At 41.8% G+C, this 18,971-nt stretch overlaps 1 protein-coding gene across 2 annotated transcripts in view; it reads right to left on the reverse strand.

Moving 5' to 3' along the window:
- Window positions 1-1,230: 1,230 nt before the first annotated feature.
- The window catches only part of akap12b (A-kinase anchoring protein 12b), a 31,800-nt gene continuing 14,059 nt past the window's right edge, over window positions 1,231-18,971 (reverse strand). The window contains exons 1-3 of one of the 2 annotated variants that reach the window (XM_088403764.1): window positions 10,358-10,594; window positions 3,414-7,178; window positions 1,231-2,273 (exon numbers count right to left, since the gene is read on the reverse strand). In XM_088403764.1, coding sequence (XP_088259890.1) covers window positions 3,418-7,178; window positions 10,358-10,382 — 3,786 coding nt within the window. In that variant the 5' untranslated portion in view covers window positions 10,383-10,594 and the 3' untranslated portion in view covers window positions 1,231-2,273; window positions 3,414-3,417. Of the gene's footprint in view, window positions 2,274-3,413; window positions 7,179-10,357; window positions 10,595-18,971 lie in introns of those variants that run through there. The other variant, XM_088403763.1, reaches the window with a different exon arrangement.

Consider the following 18,971-nt stretch of genomic DNA (forward strand, 5'->3'; position numbering starts at 1 on the left):
TGTTTTTGTGCTACCAACCGCTTTAGCATCACCAAACCCAATGTCAAAAGTTACCCGTTGTCTGAAATGCAAGTTGACCTGTGAGTTTTGACGTTTCATAAGGCGGATACTTTTTTGATTGATTACGCGCATATAATGTACTACATATATTTTGGATGGATCGTTTCTGCCACCTAGCGGTGATTACTGAATACTACAGGATGAAATGATCTTTTCCACAGGTAGCCCGTATTTGTGTGCAACTGTCAGAAAAACAAATATGGTCAGTTGCGTTCAGGAACACCATAACTCAAGTTTTTTAAGCTATCATAAATGTTATAGTGTAATTCAATGTAAAAAATATAAAAATATGAAAGTTCGCTAACAAAGGGAAGCTAACTGGGCAGTATACAACTTCACTATGGTTACTTGTTTGATCGTTTGCGTCAGAATGCTAGCTACTTATTGTTGGCTGCAGCTAGCTACCTAACAAGAAAACGCCAACAGTACTGTATATTGATTTGTGTATACTCATGACGTAATGGGGAAAAAAATCCATGCAATAAATAATATAAAAAAAACAAAAGTTAAATCAGAAACAAACAATGTTATTTGATGTTATAAAGTATTGTACAGTATTTGCACAGTAATAGTGAAAATAAAATGTATTAAACCTGCGCATGCGCACATAAGTTCCCCGTGGTCAGAAAAAAATGTTTTCAGCGTTCAAACGTACATTCTAATGTATTTTTAAGTCATTTTAATATATTTTCAAGTATATTCGAATATATATGAAAGTCCGTTTCAACCTTATGGGGAGTTTTTTTTCCCGTTGTACTGGTACTTTTGGACCTCAAACTGTACTAAAAATAATGGACATTTGTGATGCTGGCTTTGGCTGTTATTCTACACAAAAAGTGCTTTACTTTTCATTTAATTGTTTAGAAATTATTGTTTTAATATTGACACGAGTTGGAACATGGTATTGGAAATCATTGCGTGCGTGTTTATTAAACAACGCAAACCGCTGACGTCATGAAACTGACCGCGCCCCTTAACACAGTAATACGTAATTTCACTATAGAAACGACTTTTATTTTTGAAATACACGATGCGTAAGAACTCATAAATTTCTTGACACAATCACTTTCAATGGGGAAAATAATTCTTGTAATTTTAATGTTGGAAAAATATTTGTTATACTACAGGTAATATTGTCTGTCACGAATGAGAAAAAAACAAACAAACACATTTCTTCCCCACCCTCTAAACTTTATTGAATGAAATATAGACAAGTTTGTGTATCCGTACTATTAACAGCTTGGAAAATACAAAAGATCGTTAAAACCATGCTTAGGGGAATATTACGATGAATGAAGCATATTAGTTGTTCTAACAAGAGGCTTTGTCAGTGCATACAAGCATATACACATCATCTGTACAAATGTTAACAAGCTCACAGTGAAGACAAATCTAACAGTGCGCTAAAATGAGTTTTTAGGGGTAATATATACAAAAAAAAGCAAATGGTTTTCTCGTTTGGTCATAAAGCTTGCTGGTGTCAGCCAATGAGTCGTATTAATAAAAATGTATTTAAATGGATTACGCAATATCCAAACTATGATTGGTGGTTGAGAGTAGCAGGTTATGAATAAATGAATGCACTAACTTCAACCGGCACGTTGTTTTTCTGGCTGATATATATTTTATGACTAAAAGACCGAAAATGTTCTTTCACAGTAAATTAGGCAGCATATGTTAGATGTATATACAAAATAACGTGAGTGTATTTCATCCAATTTTTATCTAGCTGACAATAAAAATCACAGTCTGTACCATGGCTGAAACAAAATATTTGAATAACAATAAGCAACGTTCGGTAATGACTTGTTGCTTCTGGAATTTTGGGAAAAAAATCATCTGTGAAGGAAACTAAATAACAACAGGGCTCAGCATGAAAAAACAAAGGTTGACTGGAAGAATACTCGCGATTTAAATACAATATACAATCTGTTTACCTTCTGATATTCTCTCACGCCTATACACCATTAGACACACTCACACGCACACACCTAAGGTAAACACTCGTCCACCGCCTCGTCTTGGAGGCAGACTGGGGGGGGGGGGGGGGGGGGGGTGACAGGAAGCTCGGTGACTCAGTCTCTCCTCAGGGCAGGAAGGGTTGGAGCCCGTTCTCAGTATGTCGGTAGGTAGTGGAAACCAAGCATCATCATCGTCTTCCTTTTCATCACTCTCATCTTGTCTCCCAGGCAACGCTGCGGCGTTTTCAGCATCTGGAGAGGGGGGCGAGAACATATGCAAAATTGAAGTTTCGCAGTACACGCACAAGGTACGTCATGGGTACGGCAGAGAACGTTGACGTCTGTAATTACTTAAAACGTCACAAGACGGCAGCAAAGTATTTTTAATAGTGGCATAACGTCGCAATTCATCTCAATGTAGCTTGTTGCCACAAGATGGCGCCAAAGTAATGCTGTACAGTATATAGGCGAGCGAAAGGAAAAGTACAACACAAAGAAATATACTCAAATTCCCAACTATATTTCCGTATCATACGTCAAGCTATTCGCACTCTTGCAGTATTTTTTCAAGATTTTATAATAATGCCGGATCAGTTTTTTAGCCAGTTTAGCCAGTGTAATGTTGGTTCGAGAACGAGAGCAGTTGCAATAGCAAAAATTCTATTTCCTTGACCAAGATATCCCCCATACAGTTGCAGAAAAGTATTTCTTGAAGAAATCAATGCTGGGAATTTAGGAAGGTTACTCATCCTCAGGAATAAATAAATGCTTTTTATTCCTTATATGAATTTGGCATTGGAATTAGCGCCACTGCTTTTTTTGTTTTGCGCTAGTTCTACTTTCGATTTTCCTCACAGAAAAGAGCAAAAATGAGAACACTAAAGTTCCAAATAGCCATTTTACTTAAGGAGGAGCAAGCCTGCGCTAATACTGCATGTTAGTGTTACTGTAAACAATTTCTTTTCAGCATTTTGTCAAGAACAGCACTAAGCAGCTCCAATTTCACGCACAATTCTGTAGTGCCAGCATTCATTTTGCTGTCCTCCATTTTCTAAGAGTGGATGAAAGTTGAAGGGAGGTAAAGGGGGGGGGGGGGGGGGGGGGATCATAATCAGTCTTTCAGCACAAGTTCATCTCCCCCCTCACACACCACTTCCTTTTAAGACCCCGTTTGACAAAGGGGTCAACAACAGCATTCCAACTTTGATATCAAAGGTTCCCTAGTAATTCAGCGCCCGAACAAAAGCTTCTTCATCGAGCCTGAAGGCACCCCCGCCCCATCAACCCCTCTAATAAAAGTAGAGCCCATTGATGTTTATAAAAAAAAAAAAAAAAGCACACATGAGAAACCCGTTTGATCGCTTAATGAAGGAATTGTGTAGTCCATCTCACCTGCTCACGATGCCGGTGTGATCTCTGTAGACGCGGGCTGGATCTCCTTGACCGCCTCTTCGATGACCTCCATCACCTGCGCCATCACCTCGGCGCACTTTGACGGCGTCCTCTCCTCTGTCAGGAGACTTTCCGGCCGGTCTCCTTTGTCGTCCGTGTGGCCGTTGCTCCCGAACTCCTCCGCCGCCTCCTCTTTGACGGATTCCTCCTCGAGCATCTGCGCGGTCTGCAGGACCACCTGGATGGGCGTGTGGATCTCCTTCGTCTCCGGTTGCGCTTTTTCTTCTTCCGTCTCCTCCTTCACAGCATCCACTTCGTTGTTCGCCTGACTCTCGTCAGCGAGCTCCGCGACTTCTTCCTCTATGACAGCTTCTTCACTTGCGATGACCTCCATGGCTTTCTTCAAGCTTTTCTCAGGTTTCTCGTCTTCCGTGGCGGACCCGTCGAGGATCTCTGCCACCTCGATGGGAGCCGTTTCACATTCCACGGCCACTGCTGGCTTGGCGAGAGGAGCCGGAGTGTCGGTGATAACGAGGGTCTTTGTCGAGATCTCAATCTCTTTTTCCGTCGTTAGAACAGCCTGGACCGGTGTCGCGGTTTGTGCGGTGGAGTCCTCTGGGGTTTTTGGCTCTTCTGTGACTCGATCCACGGCATCCTGGATGACAGACTGGGCGATGACCACGCTTTGGGCCTCAATTAGACCGGACTCGTCATTATCACCGCCGGTTTGTACCACATCTTCTGGCTCGGGCATGTTGGGGGTTGCAATTTGATCCGCGCAGGGCGGGCTGACCAGGACCACGGTTTCGGCGCCGAGGCAAACCTGCTCACTCGGCGCTCCGATTTCGCAGGCAATTTCTCCTTCCTCGACGGTTTTCACAATTTGTTCCGCGATTTCTCCGTTCTGTAATGACACAGGGATTTCCACCGTCGATGCGATGGGATCGATCGGAGGATTGCTGGCCACGCCCGCGGCGGTCTCGACAATTTGCGGAGCCGTCAAAATAGTGACCACTCCCACGCCGGAGGGTTCTGGTTCACGGCTCTCCCTGGCAGTTTGAACGTCCAACTCTTCACCCTGCGAGATTTCGGCAGGCTCCAGCTCAACATTTCTCTGTTGAACTTGAGCGCTCAGGAGCGCGTCTTCTGTAACGAGGGCCTCTTCCAGTTGCACCGACTCCTCTTCTAGCAAGACCTCTGTGCTGAGCGCATCCGAGATGACGGAAACGCACTCTGTGATCTGAGCCGGAGGTTTCTCGAGAGCGACTTTTGCAATCTCTTTGGTTCCCAGGCCGGTGCAGATAGCCATGGCCTCAGTTTGGGCATGTGGCTCCAGCAGGCGGTGAGACTTGGAGTCGGCATGCTCTAAAGGTGGTTCAGAATCCTCCGAGGCAACCTCGACCGGCGCGTCTTCACAGATCACAGATGACACCGGGGGAACTTCGGTTATTTCGGCCTTAATGGCCGCCACGATCTCCTGCGCGGTTTCATCCTTGGGTTCTTTAGGATCACTGGTGGTGGTTTCTGAGGGAGGAGCTTGAGCAACTTCAGCCATGGATAATCTCCGCGCTACAGGTTTTGGAGTCAGACCAGTGTGCTCTTCTGTGTCATCCTCCGCATTGTCAGTGTCGACGGATTTGGGCGTAGCGACGTTCTCCGCTTCTTCTGTGATGTCACTCAGCTGATCATGCTTGTCGTCGCCGCGCTCCACCACGGCCGCAATCCATGAAGGCGATCTCTCGTCAGAGGGCACGTAAGCCGCGGCGACGGTTTGTTCCTCTGGTTCTTCTTGGACAACCTCTTGGACAACCTCTTGTTGTGTGTCATACTCTGAGAGAGGAACAACGGCTGGGGTGTCAGAGTCCTCCTCGCTCTCAGTGGAGGCTTGCTTTTCGGTCTTTTTCCTTCTGAGACCAGGGAAGAACTTTCTCAGAGAGAACGATGACTCATCTTTTGGGGCTTCACTTTCTGGTTGGACCTGTTCGGCGTTTTCCTCTGTCTTTTCTTCGGCTTTGGCCTTACTCTTTGGCATTACCATGCGTTTTAGAGTGTCCCAAGCAGACTCCCTTTCGGGTGGGCTACTCAGAGGATCAGGGGAGGAAGGGCCTTCTCCTTCACTGTCACCACTTTGAGGGTTCACCACAGCTGCCTCAGTCTTGTCGTCCTCCTCTTCTGCAGCTGGCGCAGAACTCTCTTCTTCAATCTTGGTTTCCTCATCATCAGAATCAGAAGTTTTCCTGGTTCTCTTTTTGGGTCCTCCCATACACATCAAAGCTTCCCAGGAGACAGAAGTGTCCATTTTCTTTTTTGGCTCCTCTGTGCTGCTGACCAGTTTCTCTTCAGTATTTTCAGTCTTGCAATCGTCCTCAGAGGGTTTGTCCTCTTTAGCTTCCTCTTCTGCACCTCGATCTGGTAACGGAGCACTCTCAGAGGAAGACAAGGTTGCAGACTTTGTTGCCTTCTCAGATGGGACCTCGTCGTCGCTCTCAGAAGATCTTTTGGCACGCTTCTTGGGGGTCACCAGCTTCTTAAAGGAAGACCAGGTGCCAATCCCATCCTTTTTCTTCTCTCCATCAGAGAAAACCTCACCTTCGACTTCCTGTGCGGAGTCGGACTGGGCCACTTCTGCTTCAGCAGCATGTTCTCCTGATTTCTCTGGAGATGAAGGTCCACTCTCAGGTTTTGCCGCTTCTGTGGATTCTGTGGAAGACTGAAGTTCGGCTGCTTGTTCTCCAGACTCTGTCAGTTTCACCTCAGTGTCTTTCTTGCTCTTCTTGCTTTTAGTCGAGCGTTTCTTCAAGCCAGCACCGGTGAAAAGCTTTTTTAGAGGGCTCCCCTGCGGTTTTACCTTCTCCTGTGAAACGGCAATCTCAGAATCAGAGGTTACCTCTGCTGGAGCTTTCTCTTCTTCTGGTTTTTCTTCTTCTGGCTTTGTCTCATCGCAAGTAACATCAAGACTTGCGGTGACCTCAGACTCGGGGCTCGGCTCGGGTTTTGCTTCTTCAGGTGCTGGGTTCTCCTCTTGAGCTTTTTCTTTCTCTTGAGGTGTCAGTCCTTCCTCCTTGGTTTCTTGCTCCCCCTCTTGCTTATCTTCCCCCTCCTCCGTTTTAGCCGCTTCACCCTCGCCAGCTACTTCTTTTTCTTCCTCCTCTTTTGTCTTCTTGATGCTGGATTTCTTTCGCAGATTAGAGAAGAGGCCTGTGCTAAATAGCTTCCTGAAGGGGGACAATGCAGCCTCTTGGGGTGGTGGACTAGCTTCGCCCTCTTTTTCGGATCCTTCCTCTTTGGTTGCATCATCTGACGTTTCAGCAGCGGGACCATCGGGAGTTTCAGGATTGTTGGCATCTTTAGTGACTTCAGCGTCAGTGCTGGGCGCCTCTATTTTGCCCTCTTTATCTTCTGCAATGCCGTTCGCTTCCGCAGCGGCGGCTTCATCCTTGGCAGGCTCCTCGATTCCGTTGGCCACTTCTCCATTCTTGTCTTTCACCGTCAACAGCTTCACGGGCTCTTTCTCCTCGCTTTTGTCCTTCTTCAGCGTGAACTTAAAGCCCACGAAGCGGAAGATTTTCTTGAAGCCCACTTCGCCCGTCTCGTTGGGCTTCTCCTCTTCCGGCTTCTCTTCGGCAGGAGTGATGTCGTTACTGTCTGGAGACTCCTTCTCCACTTTCTCGCCGTTCACCTGAGGAGCCTGCTCATTAACGATGGTGTCCATGGTCTCTGAAGTGTCGTCCTTCTGAGCCACAGACACACCATCTGGTTGGCCAACTGAAATGATAAAGTAACAAAAAAAAACGTTGTGAAAAAAATCCGTATTCAATTTTTGACAATCATATGTATTTCAGTCCAATTATTGGTCAGCCTTGAGCTCAGGTGATGTCATTTTCAGTCGACATGTAGAAAATGTGTTCTGAAAGGTAATAATTGGACATGAATATTCACGTGGTTATCAAATTATAGACCAAATATTAATATCACTGCTAAAAATGGCAAATTATGTAAGTTCTAAACAAGCTATGAATGTTAAGTTTACATTAAAACTGATTTTAAATCTGAATTTATTATTTTTGTCAGGTCCTTTTCCACAGGAATGTTTTTTAAGCAAATCTTTAAATAAATATTTTTTGGGGTTGTATCATCCATTAAAATAGATTAAAATCTTTAAAAATATATATACATGTATTGTTTGGCCATATCCGCCAACGCCAATACAGTCAATTTTCCACTCGTTTTGCTTTATTATTCCCAGCTCTCACAACAGTCATTCGATCCTCTGGAACTCGCAAAAGTCTAATTTGTAGATATCCTATTACCCGATTACACGCATTCACACCCCCTTTAAAGAAAAACTGTGGGAACCGACATGTTATTTTTCTTCTATCTTTAACAAGCAAAGCAGCCATAATGAACTGAAATTCCATTTCCAAACAAACCAAACGTGGGAAAGCAAGGTAATTCCAGGCTACTGTTCTAAAAAAAAAAAAAAAAAAAATACAACAAATGTGGTCTTGTCCCACAAGAAGAAAATGTAGAAATATGCCCACAATCTAAATGAAGCTGCATTCTCTGAATACTTGAAGAATGCATTTTAAGGAAAAATGACAGCACATTGTTGAACAATTTGATCATTTTAGTGAGGACCTGCCTGAAATACTACGTATGGATTTGACCCAGCAAGGTATGCGAGTAAGGTGATTCCAGATTGTCCTAAAGAGCGTCTCACTTAGCTCAGCTAAATTGTATTTTACATTAGTAAAAGCAAACAATGAGAGGCTTGCACCCAGCCTCTTTGAATTAAGTTCCCTTGACCCACATTCCAACGCAGCGGAATAGATGGGGACCCGCCTCCTTCAAGGCACAATACAATAGACCTCTAACCCTAGCTGTGGCCTGTGAAAACAAGGGAAGTGGGGAAAAGGGGGGGGGGTTGTGGTAATGGTCACAAACTTGACAAGATTCAGCGTATTTACAAATGAAATTCACGGCCGGGCGGCGGCGTGCCATCGCGTGGGCGTCGTTTCAAATAGTGTCCGCGAGTAAACACGCAAACTCAACTTGCCGCCTCCCCTTAACTCAAGTTGTAAAGTCCGGGTCAGACTTGCCGGATGAGGCCATGTGTATCTACACGGATCATAAACCCGAGGAACCATGTGGATTTAACACACTGCTGGCATCTCTTCTGGCTTTTTGATCTGGCTTTTTTTTTTTGTTTTGTTTTACAGGCACACACAACACCCCTGGACTGATTTGATTTAGGGTCGGCGGGGGTGACGGTGTGTGTTTTAAATAACGACTGTACCACAAAGAATGTTTCTGGGGTGAGGCTGCGGGGGTTGAGAAGGTGGATGGACGGGTTCTTTTTTTCCTTTGGAGGAGGCAGGTGGGGGTGGTGTAGCCTGAAGGTTAAAGCCCCAACTTCCAACTGATTTCAATCGGCTCGCCGTCCGACGAAAAGTATCGAGACAACTGCAACGCCGCGATGGGAAAATAACCATAATGGATCATGTTCCGATTAAAAGCAGGTTGTAACTCTACTCTCCAACTGATGAGATCCATATCAGAGGGAAGCTGACACTTGTTTACCAACTTAGGCCAAATGTATGCAAATCCCTATTAGGATGACTTGTCTGGAGCGGCGGCAGCTATGCAAACAAAAGAAGTCAGTTAAGCAGAAAAAAAGAGGCCAACTCTGCTCTCACATCCCCCCCCAAAACTGACAAAGACCCCCCCCCCCCAGTCCCAAATCTAAGGTGTGGTCAGAGTGTCTCCAAGGCGCCACTTTAGGAGGAGGGGTACTCATCTCATCCATCAGTAATAAATCAGAAATGCATTTACCACACCCGAGGAAAATCTCGATCAGATCTAAGCGAGAATCGGCGACCCTCTTTTATCCTCTTTGTGGTTTAGGCCAATAAACCCCACTGGGAATTAAGATCCCAGTCTAATCTAATGAAATGCTTCACTTGACGAGAAGATGGGAGTTGGCCCGAGCTGTGACACGAGTTAAAAAAAAATGGTGCAAAAAAACATATCAATATCCTACTGAGAACCAGTATGTTCATTTGAAGCGGATATTTGTTTTTGGTTGATAACTTTTGACTCGTTGGATCGACCCTACTAAGTCCTAGTGTGCTCAATCGAGGACAGCCCGGCCTTTCAAATGATATTTCATGTGTCTGGAAATGGTGCGATTCATTTTGCTGTCTTGCTGAGACAAGATGGACACAGCAGTGGACATAAATGAATAGGCCGGGGCTCAGGAGGATATAATACAGACAGCTGTAACCAAAAAAAAAAAAAAAAACCCTTGGGAGCACTGCCCACTGGGTCACAAGGAGGAGATCTACAATTGGATGGAAGATGAATGGGAGAATCACCAGAGCACATAAAATTAAAAATACATCAATAAATATGCATATCAATGTCTTTTTTAAAACTTTTTGAATGGCCGGCTTCACTGTAATAGTAGAACTATAAAGATACAGACTACCATTCCCATCTTATTTCAATGAAGTACCCCTGTGAAATATTTTACCCCTGAACCAGCACAGGATGAAAAAAAAAAAGGATTAAAATAAAGGCATAGGGTTTTAATCACTATATAGCACAATTTATCAATTCATTCTATTGAATGAAACCATTCATTTCCATGTTCCAGTTCATTTACTCTTAATTTGAAAATAAACAACAGTTCCTGTCAAAAACAAATTAAATTCTGTTAAAATTTGAAGCACGCCTCGAAGCGACTTTATAAACACACTGGGGTACTTGTACCCCCATTTGAGAACCTCTAGACTGTCCAACCACACCCTCAGGAAAATGCCCTCAATGATACGAAGTCATCTTAATAAAAAAAGGTCAAATTCAACTCCCATGGAACAAAACAACTAAGCAAAATACATCTCATTATAAAGAATAATTTATCATCCAAAATCAATTGAACTTACCTGTTAAAGTAATTGTTCCAAGCATTTGTGAAAGTCCCCCTCAAAAATCCCGTTTTGTTGTTTATGAATAAAAGACCAGACAAGAGATAAAACGAAAAAAAAAAAATTGAACAAAAGTCACGCTTCTTTTACAAAAATTAAATACAAAAAAACCCCAATGCTGAATTGTCAGTGTTCCTTCACTTGTTCCTTCCACGCTGTGCTGCTGTTTTGGCGCTCCGTAGCCCGTGTGTGCCGAGCGACCGCCTCACACACATTTCAACAGACTGACACACATGTCACGTTGGGACCACCCCTGCCTCCACCCCCCCACCCTACTCCTTTCTTCAGCTGTTCTGAATGAGTGCCCCCCCCCTTCCACCTTCACCCCCCCGCCGCCTCTACTACACTTCCGCCCCAACCTGACTGCATCTCATCATCATGTGCTCTTTCAAGGAAGTGACCCCCTTTTTTTTTTTAGTAAGAATAAAACTATTGTATGTGATCAAACTGCATGACCCCAACCCCCACCACCACCAAATCCTTCTGACACGCAACGTCTCCTTTTCTGACCTTAATACCCATGCTGTCTCCCCAAAAGATAGACTGGCAGGAAAAGTGGTCGGCCGTAACGTTTCTCTTTGCTAAATTTCTATTTTCTGAATGGTGACGTTTTGAATGGATTTATTGAAAGGTTTTCAGTTGACGTGTTTCAGATGGACTTTTCAAAAAGAGACAAAAAAAACAACAATACAGTATGAGGTCCATAGGCCGAGCTATTTAACTCAAACTTAAAAAATAAAAAATAAAATAAAAAATAATGAAAATGGGCCATCCAAAAAGTGGAGTGGATCATAAAGTTGTGGTCTGACGAGCCCAACATATTTGCTGTTCATTGTAGCCAAAAACTATTTTTTTTTTACCAAGATCATAATGGGGAAAATTTGCACTACAAGAAACAAAAAGCATAAAATCTAGTTGTAGTTTTAGAAATAGTCACAATTTTTTTGTAAAATCTCAGTCTATAATTAAGTGATTGATAATCAAATGAAATGAGAATAATCTTTGATGATCAGTTAAATGGTTTGGGAGCAACAAAGTTTCAGAATTTCAGCCACTCAACAGTAAATTTCCTGTTTTTTTTTCTCTCAATGAAAGCAGACTGTTTTATGGGATATTTACAAAAAATCTCACTTCAAGTAGCAAAAGTCATTATTTAAGTCAATACTGTTCCATGTCATAAAGAAATCATAAATAAAGTGCATTTTTCCAGTCACTATGATTTTTTTTTTTTTAATAAAGCGATAGGAATAAAAACATATTTTAAAATCCGATTTATCGATTAATCCACAAAATATTTGACGGACTAATAAAGTGGTTGACAAATGGGAGGTAAGTAAAGACAAGAGTTTTTGCAGGAAGTCAGTAAATCAGTAAATTGAATTTATTGCTTTGACTGTAGTCACGCGAACAGTACATTTTTTTTCCTTTTCAAACTAAGAGCAAATTGGTTGGAATTTTGAATTTTTTTAGATTTTATTGTAACTCTTGCAAAACTGTGTATGTCTTTATTTTGTTCAGTTTTATATGATGCTTTTCAAGTTCAAGTCAAGTCTTTCATGAGTTTTAGCCAGGGAAGTTTTTGTGGTGCGAACGGTGTTAAGCGGGGGTTTTCCGAGGTGCTCGCCACCGCATGTAAATGCTAACAAAACTCTCGCAATGACTTCAATGCAAATGCATTTAATTTGGCATTTGTGTGAAGGGGGAGGGGGGCAGACGAGACGGAATGCAGATAAATGCTGAAGGTAAACAGCGTTGTAGTCGTGATCTGTAATCTTCCACATTGTCCCCAAAGGAATGTGTGAATTTATGAGCGCGGGTGATAACAGGAATTTAAATCGAGTGCCGTCTGCGAGACCAAGTCATCCGGATACGCGTCTACCTCGTCTCTCGTTTTTCGACACCTTTTGAATATCGACTTGATTTCGGTGTCGCTGATGCAATTTCCTTTGAGGAACGCTGTAGATTGCATGATTAAAGCACCTTGAGCGCAAGGGTTTTTAATCAACAGAGGATGAGACACGTTAGTCACGTTTAGTCGAGTTAGTCACGTTTAGTCGAGTTAGATTTGGGAGCAAATAGTCAATTTAGTAACATTTTGGTATCCCAGGTAACCTAATAAAGTATTTTCCCTCTAATTGCATGAAATGAATGGATTTTTTAAAATAATACTCTTTCCAGCTGTTCATAAATTTTATATTTATATAGAACACATAATAATATGGACTAAAAATAAACAAATCCAATGAAACGCAATTATCCAGAAGAAGAAAAATGCTCAAATCAAAATTTGTGGTAGTATGACTTATTTACAAGGAGTGCAGTGAAGTGCAAAGAATTGAGCAAAGTAAAATGGTGCTGGAGTTTGTTTGTTTTTTTTTTTTAAATTTTGGACACTAGGTGGTTCACAGTTTTTCCTATATCTTTTCTTTCGAAGAAGAAGCAAACGGACAGAACCACGAACCCTTTAACATACATTACATTCATTAGCATTAACAAGCAAACTTTAATTCAAAGCTTTGCGGTTGTTTTAAATTATTCTCACTCTGTTTTTTTTTTCTTTAGTTAGGCAGTAACTACTATCTAAAAAAAGTACAAAGTGCAAATACGCTCAATGGAATGTACTTTTTCTGTCTGTGGAAGAGACTCATTCAGCATGACACACTGCTGAAATGTTCAATCAATGCAGTGACACATCTAGTAAATATGTCAATCTCCACAAGCATTGTACAGTCACACAGCAGGGAATGTATCAAAGTTGATGGTGGGAGTGCATGCTTTGACCCCCCCCCCCCCCCCCCCATCTTCCTTTCACGCCCCAACTTCCTCCATATGACTCATGCGTGCCTACACATCTATACATGCTCTGTCCATTTACTGTAATCCTCCCTCTTTGTTTCACTTTGGGACGAAGAATCAAACTGATAGTTTTTCAGTAAGGCGCATTTGGTAGGATTTTATACTCAAACTAACAATTATTTGTATAGTAAAAAAAAAAAACAGAACTTGAAGAAGCTAACATTCATGCTAACTGTTGATTATTCTAGCCAAAGGATGGCACACTCCAGCAAGTGATTGTGCCATGTTGAAATTTGACATGTTATCATTTGGGTGAAATTTCAGCTCCCCAGTGTCATCTTTCAGTGCTTTTTCTTTGACGTGAACTGCATTTGATTTAAAGATCAAAGAATTTCCCAAAATATTGCACAAGCTTAATTACGCCGCTCGTTTCAGCGCCACGTTTACGAAAATGAAAACTCTTGGACAGTAGCTCGAGGAGCGTGAGAAAGGAGGAAAGACGAAGAACTCTCTGTGATCTCGAGCGCTTTCGCACACTTGTCCGCTTCATTTCCCTTTTCCGCCATTTATGTCGTGGAGACACTTCTTGGAAAAGAGGGGGAGTGGGAGCCTATTTTGTGTTGGTGTGTGTGTGTGAGTGTCCCGAGATGATGTCATGGCCCGTCTTTGCAGGGAACAAAAAGCGCCTCCACCCAAACACCCCCTCACCCTCCCAATTTCTCCGTGCACCCCCACACACGCAACAATTCAAGACCCCTCCTCAAACATTCCTGCGCTCAAGCCGGTATTTTAGTTTAGAGTTTATGTCTTCTACCAAATATAATAAAACAGGATGACTGGACGATTACGATTTTAATTCATTTCAATTTTTTTAGAAATCAGCCCAACAAATATTTATCAACTCATTCAGTGCCAGGGACGTATTTTCACATTTTCTTAAGAGTCCAGACATTCTATCCCAGATACGTAAGTGTTTAAGACTCAATACTTAAGTATCAATTTGGGATTGCATTCAATGCCAGGGACGTAGTTTCATGTTTTTTAAGAGTCCAGACAATAAATACCGGATAGTTAACTATTTAATACTTCATACTTAACTAATTCAATGCCAAGGACGTATTTTCACATTTTTTAAGAGTCCAGACATTCAATCCCAGATACTCAAGTATTGATTTAATACTTAAGTATTAACTTATCGGTAAATTTCTGGGATTATAAAATCAATACTTAAGTATCTGGGATTGAATGTCTGGACTCTTAAAACAACATTAAAATACATCCTTGGCATTGAATGAGTTAAAAGGTTTGATTTATTAAAAAAAAATTCAGACAAAAACTATGTATACTGATTTAAATCAGTTTCAACGTAAACGAAACATTTATTTTTCGTGCATCACTTGCTTAATTGCATAGTCCATTTATTTAGCCACTTTTAGAAGGAAAGGGTTCATATTTTTTCTTTAATAAATTTGATTAATAAGTTATTTTTCATGTAAATTTAATACCTTTAAAAACAAATATCTCTATTTGGTGTCAATTGAAAATGCATCACTTGCATCAAATGCATCACCAAAACCAAACAACCAAAATAGGTATCTTAAAAATCGATAAAGTTACAGCTATTTGAATGTTGCCAGGTTGAAATCCTTAGTTTTGATAAAAATATGTTTAAAGTCTCAGCATATTTAATTTTTAATGGCGTGCATAGTCTACGTATCCCTTCTATTCACTCATTTTGATTAGAATTTGAAACTTTTGGCTGATGGGAAATACAATTCGAGACCTTGTTTTGTGGAAATCGCAAAATTGACATTTCATATATGACAATATGACCATTCATATTCTACTGATCTATTTCTGCTTTTGTTAAAACGCATACACAGTAATGTATATGATATATTTATAGTGTATTAGTATCTATTAAATTCATAAAATCATAAATTCTTATTAAAGGAACCTTTCTAAACTGACGATCGAACAGGGTTTACCCTATTTTGTATTTTCAGACTACCTCCAACCCCCCCCTTTTTTTTTTTTTTTTACCTTCAGGCACAAAACAAGCCGTTTAACCCCAAGTATATGCAGGGAAGGGGTTAATATGGGTTAATGTGAGATTCTCCACCGGCTCGATTTCACGACTTAATCTCATTCGGCAACTTGGTTACAGTCTAACCCTATGCTTTGGTTTCCATTAGGACTTGGCCGATCCCAACATGTCATCCGATACTTCGTGAGTGCATTAATATGTATAGAAATGCCAATAAAATTCCACGAGGGGGGACTGATAGAGAAGTCTGCTCAATGTGATGATGGCATAGTACGGGGTGAGAGAGTGGGGGTCTCCTCCAGAAGTAGAAGGAGGGGTGGGCCGCATTCCTGCTCCATTCTCTCAAGCCTCCTTATGCCTGGGGGAGGTTAGGGGTTGAGGCGGAGGAGATTAGGTTCCCTGATGCCGGGAAAGATGAGAGAGAAACACCCGCAGATATGAGCGAGCCCCGGGGCGGGTTCGGTACTTTGACGACTTTTGTACCATAATCGTGGAAAGCGTATTTACGATGCAATTTTTTCAATAATGATTCCTTGGAATTGCATTCATTCATCCCCGACAGTCGTTTGGATCAAATTCTTTGGCAAGTCCGCGGATGTTTTAGTTTTTGTCTAATCCGACGGTAACTGGACCTTGACTTCGATTTGAGAATTACAAGCAGTCACATGGTCGAGTTGTTGTTTTGTGTTGCTTGGCAAAATCTGAGGTACAACCAGATATCTGAGCAAATCAGAGGTTGACAAGCGAATATTGACGTTTCCCTTCTTTGCTACTGTGGAAACTGGCAAGAAGACAAAAAGGCTTCCTGTCCAATCGAGTTGGACAGCCGATGATAAACGACGGCTTCCTAATAGACGTTTCGCTATCTCGTCTTCTCCTGATGGGCATCCCTTGAGCACCCTCTCGTCATAGCCAACAGCTAAATAAAACATGCTGCCGAGACGGACGAGACGATGATGGATCTCGTGGGACTGACTTGGTGGGCGGGACTGAGTGAGTTTTCAAGCACTCCGCTCTGAAATGAACTCGCTAACACTTTCCTCAATGATCTTTCCTCGCTCAAAGGGAACGAAAAATCACTCGTGTCTGATTATACGGGAGATTTTAATAAAAGCATTCCGACCGAGTGTTGTTTGTGCAAAAAACCCGATGCAGCGTGCAATGAGATCCGTCCGTTGGAATGTGAAAGCAATATGGGCAGAACCACGACTGGTTTGCGTTACTGTGACGTTTCCAGGATTGGCAGGCACCGCACATGGTTTAATTGAAGGGAGAGGCCGCATATGCTGGGACCATGAACGCAACACTCTTCTGTTCCAGAGCCAATTCTGAAGGAGTCCATCTTGGATCACATCCATGGCCATACAGTTGAATGATTACTTTACCCTGTGTTCATTTGGTTGACGATCAAGACTATCATATTGTCCAATTATCATCATGATCTTCCAGGCCTTGGAAACCAGAGGTTTAGGGTAGGGTTCTAGGGTTCCTGGTAAAAGGATCTATAACCATACGGTCGAAATGTGCTTTTCGTCTATTTTTAATTGGGTGACAATCAGACTGTCATGGCAATGGATTCCTGTCATTCCTGGAAAGCTACAAGGGTTTGGGGATAAGGTTCGGGTTTCTGGTTTAAGGAGATAAAGGTGAGGGTTAAAGGCATGGCTAAGGCGCTGTTTTAAGGTTAGGTTTATAGATTTGGGAAGGGTTTGGGGTTAAGGGATTTGAGATTATATGATCGATCCGAAAGTTTATGGTCTGGGTGTTTTTTAGGATTAATGTTCAGAGTTAGAGAAGTTGCCATTTCGGGTTGATGGAAGGGGGTTTGTGTTGGAAATTGGGGTTGGCATTATGTTAATGGAAAATAAATGAATTGGAGGTTTGGGACTGGGGGTAAGTGTTTACGGCATTGGTTCGCAACCTTTTTTCAGTTGCTATGTGTAAACTTTAGAACTAGGTGTTATTTTTTCAGCAACTCCAGAAGACAGATCGTAAAACATTAGCTACTTGATTTCTGGCTTGTCTAGCATTAAAAAGCATGAAATTAAATGTACTGATACCTGCAGAAACGCTATGATTATTTGAGAACCAAAAAAAGCATTAAAATAATTGTACTGATACTTGGAGAAACCCTGTGAAAATTTGAGAACCAATGTTTTTTTTGTTACCCTTACCCAGATAGCTAAGGGTTGGAAGTTAGCATTTAGATTTAGGGTTTGAAGCCTGAAAATGAAAATGTAAAATTCAAAGTGAATGCAACCATATTGACAATTTCTTTACATAAAGCTTAAACAAAGGTCGGGAAAAATCGTTGTTGTAACTAGCTTGTTGTGTACGTAAACATCGCCATCACGTAAAGTTGTTTTTTTTTGGCCGCAAACTTAGCAAGAAACACATGCGGTCGATGGCTCAGCTCGTATTTAAACGGTTACAGACCATTTTACTGATAAATGATGTCCAAAAGTCCTTCAATTTGACTCAACTGTCGGCACATCTTCCCCAAAATCACAGCGTCAGCATTCGTTTCCCTCCCCCGAAAAATCAACATCTGTCCACTTTTGCAGCCTGCAAGCCATCAGGGAGGGACGCTCAAGACCGGGCCAATACATTACGTCAACGACGTCATTCTTTGGACTCACTCTGCGCACATGAACTCATCAGGCTGCAGTCAGTCTCCTCGCTGCCAAGAAGCAGCCCTCGATCAAAAATGTGTCCTCTTTTGTTATTCATTATGTTCCTTTTTGTCTATGAAGTTGAAAAACTATAAAACCATCAGCTCCGTATTTATACCGCATTCAAAAAAGGGGGGATTATTTAGGATGCCTGACTTGGAAAAGCACGATGGAATGCCAATCAGAGCTCTTCATGGAATTGGAAATCTGGGAAAAATCAGTCTTGCTCAATTTGAGTGAAATACAGACATCATATTTTACACAACGAGATTTAGCAGGAGCATTTTCTTCGGTCTTGACTTTTGGGGCAGTTTTGTTAACTCATTCACCACCAGAGACTACGCTCCAACTACAGCCTGAAGTGACCCAATTCAGACTTTTTTGCCCTCTGTGACCGGTAAATTATCTTTTAACGGTAGTGTAAACGACACAGATCCGATATTTTCAAATGCGACCCAGAACGCTTGGATATGTGGTCCTGAATTCAATTCTTACCCAATTTTTTGTCATGTGACTTCAGTCTGAAAGGCCATGTGCATTCATTCAAATCCATGTAACAAAGAGTTAGGGTTAGGTAACAAATAAGCGATAAACTATAACAATTGCGCGCTCACAAGCAGGTTTGAAAAAACAAAATAATAGTGGACGAATGTGTTTTTTCCCAACATATCAGCCACACTCAAAACAACCTGCTGCTTGTTGAAGCTAAACACGGTTGATTGGTAAACAGAAAATGATCACTTTCATCAACGAAATAAAAAATGGAGTCCAACATTGCGCTCTCCTGATTTTATGCTACATATGCAGTTTAAAAAATAAATAATTATCATCAAAAGCTGCCTCGTACAAAGTTTCAAATGCATCCATCAAAATGGAAACAGACCCCATTTGTTTAGTTTAGATAGTCTACATAGCAGTGCAGAGGCATCGTGACCTAGAGTAGGTCGGCTACGCTCAGATTTTGATAACATTTCAAATAACCGTTTAATTAAATTCCACCAATAATGAGTAAAATAGTTTCCCATTACATACGTAAATCTGCTGTTTGCTTTTGGAA

Source organism: Hippichthys cyanospilos, chromosome 20 (assembly GCF_059441005.1).
Source record: "Hippichthys cyanospilos isolate Australia breed blue-spotted pipefish chromosome 20, RoL_Hcya_1.0, whole genome shotgun sequence".
Lineage (NCBI taxonomy): Eukaryota > Metazoa > Chordata > Actinopteri > Syngnathiformes > Syngnathidae > Hippichthys > Hippichthys cyanospilos.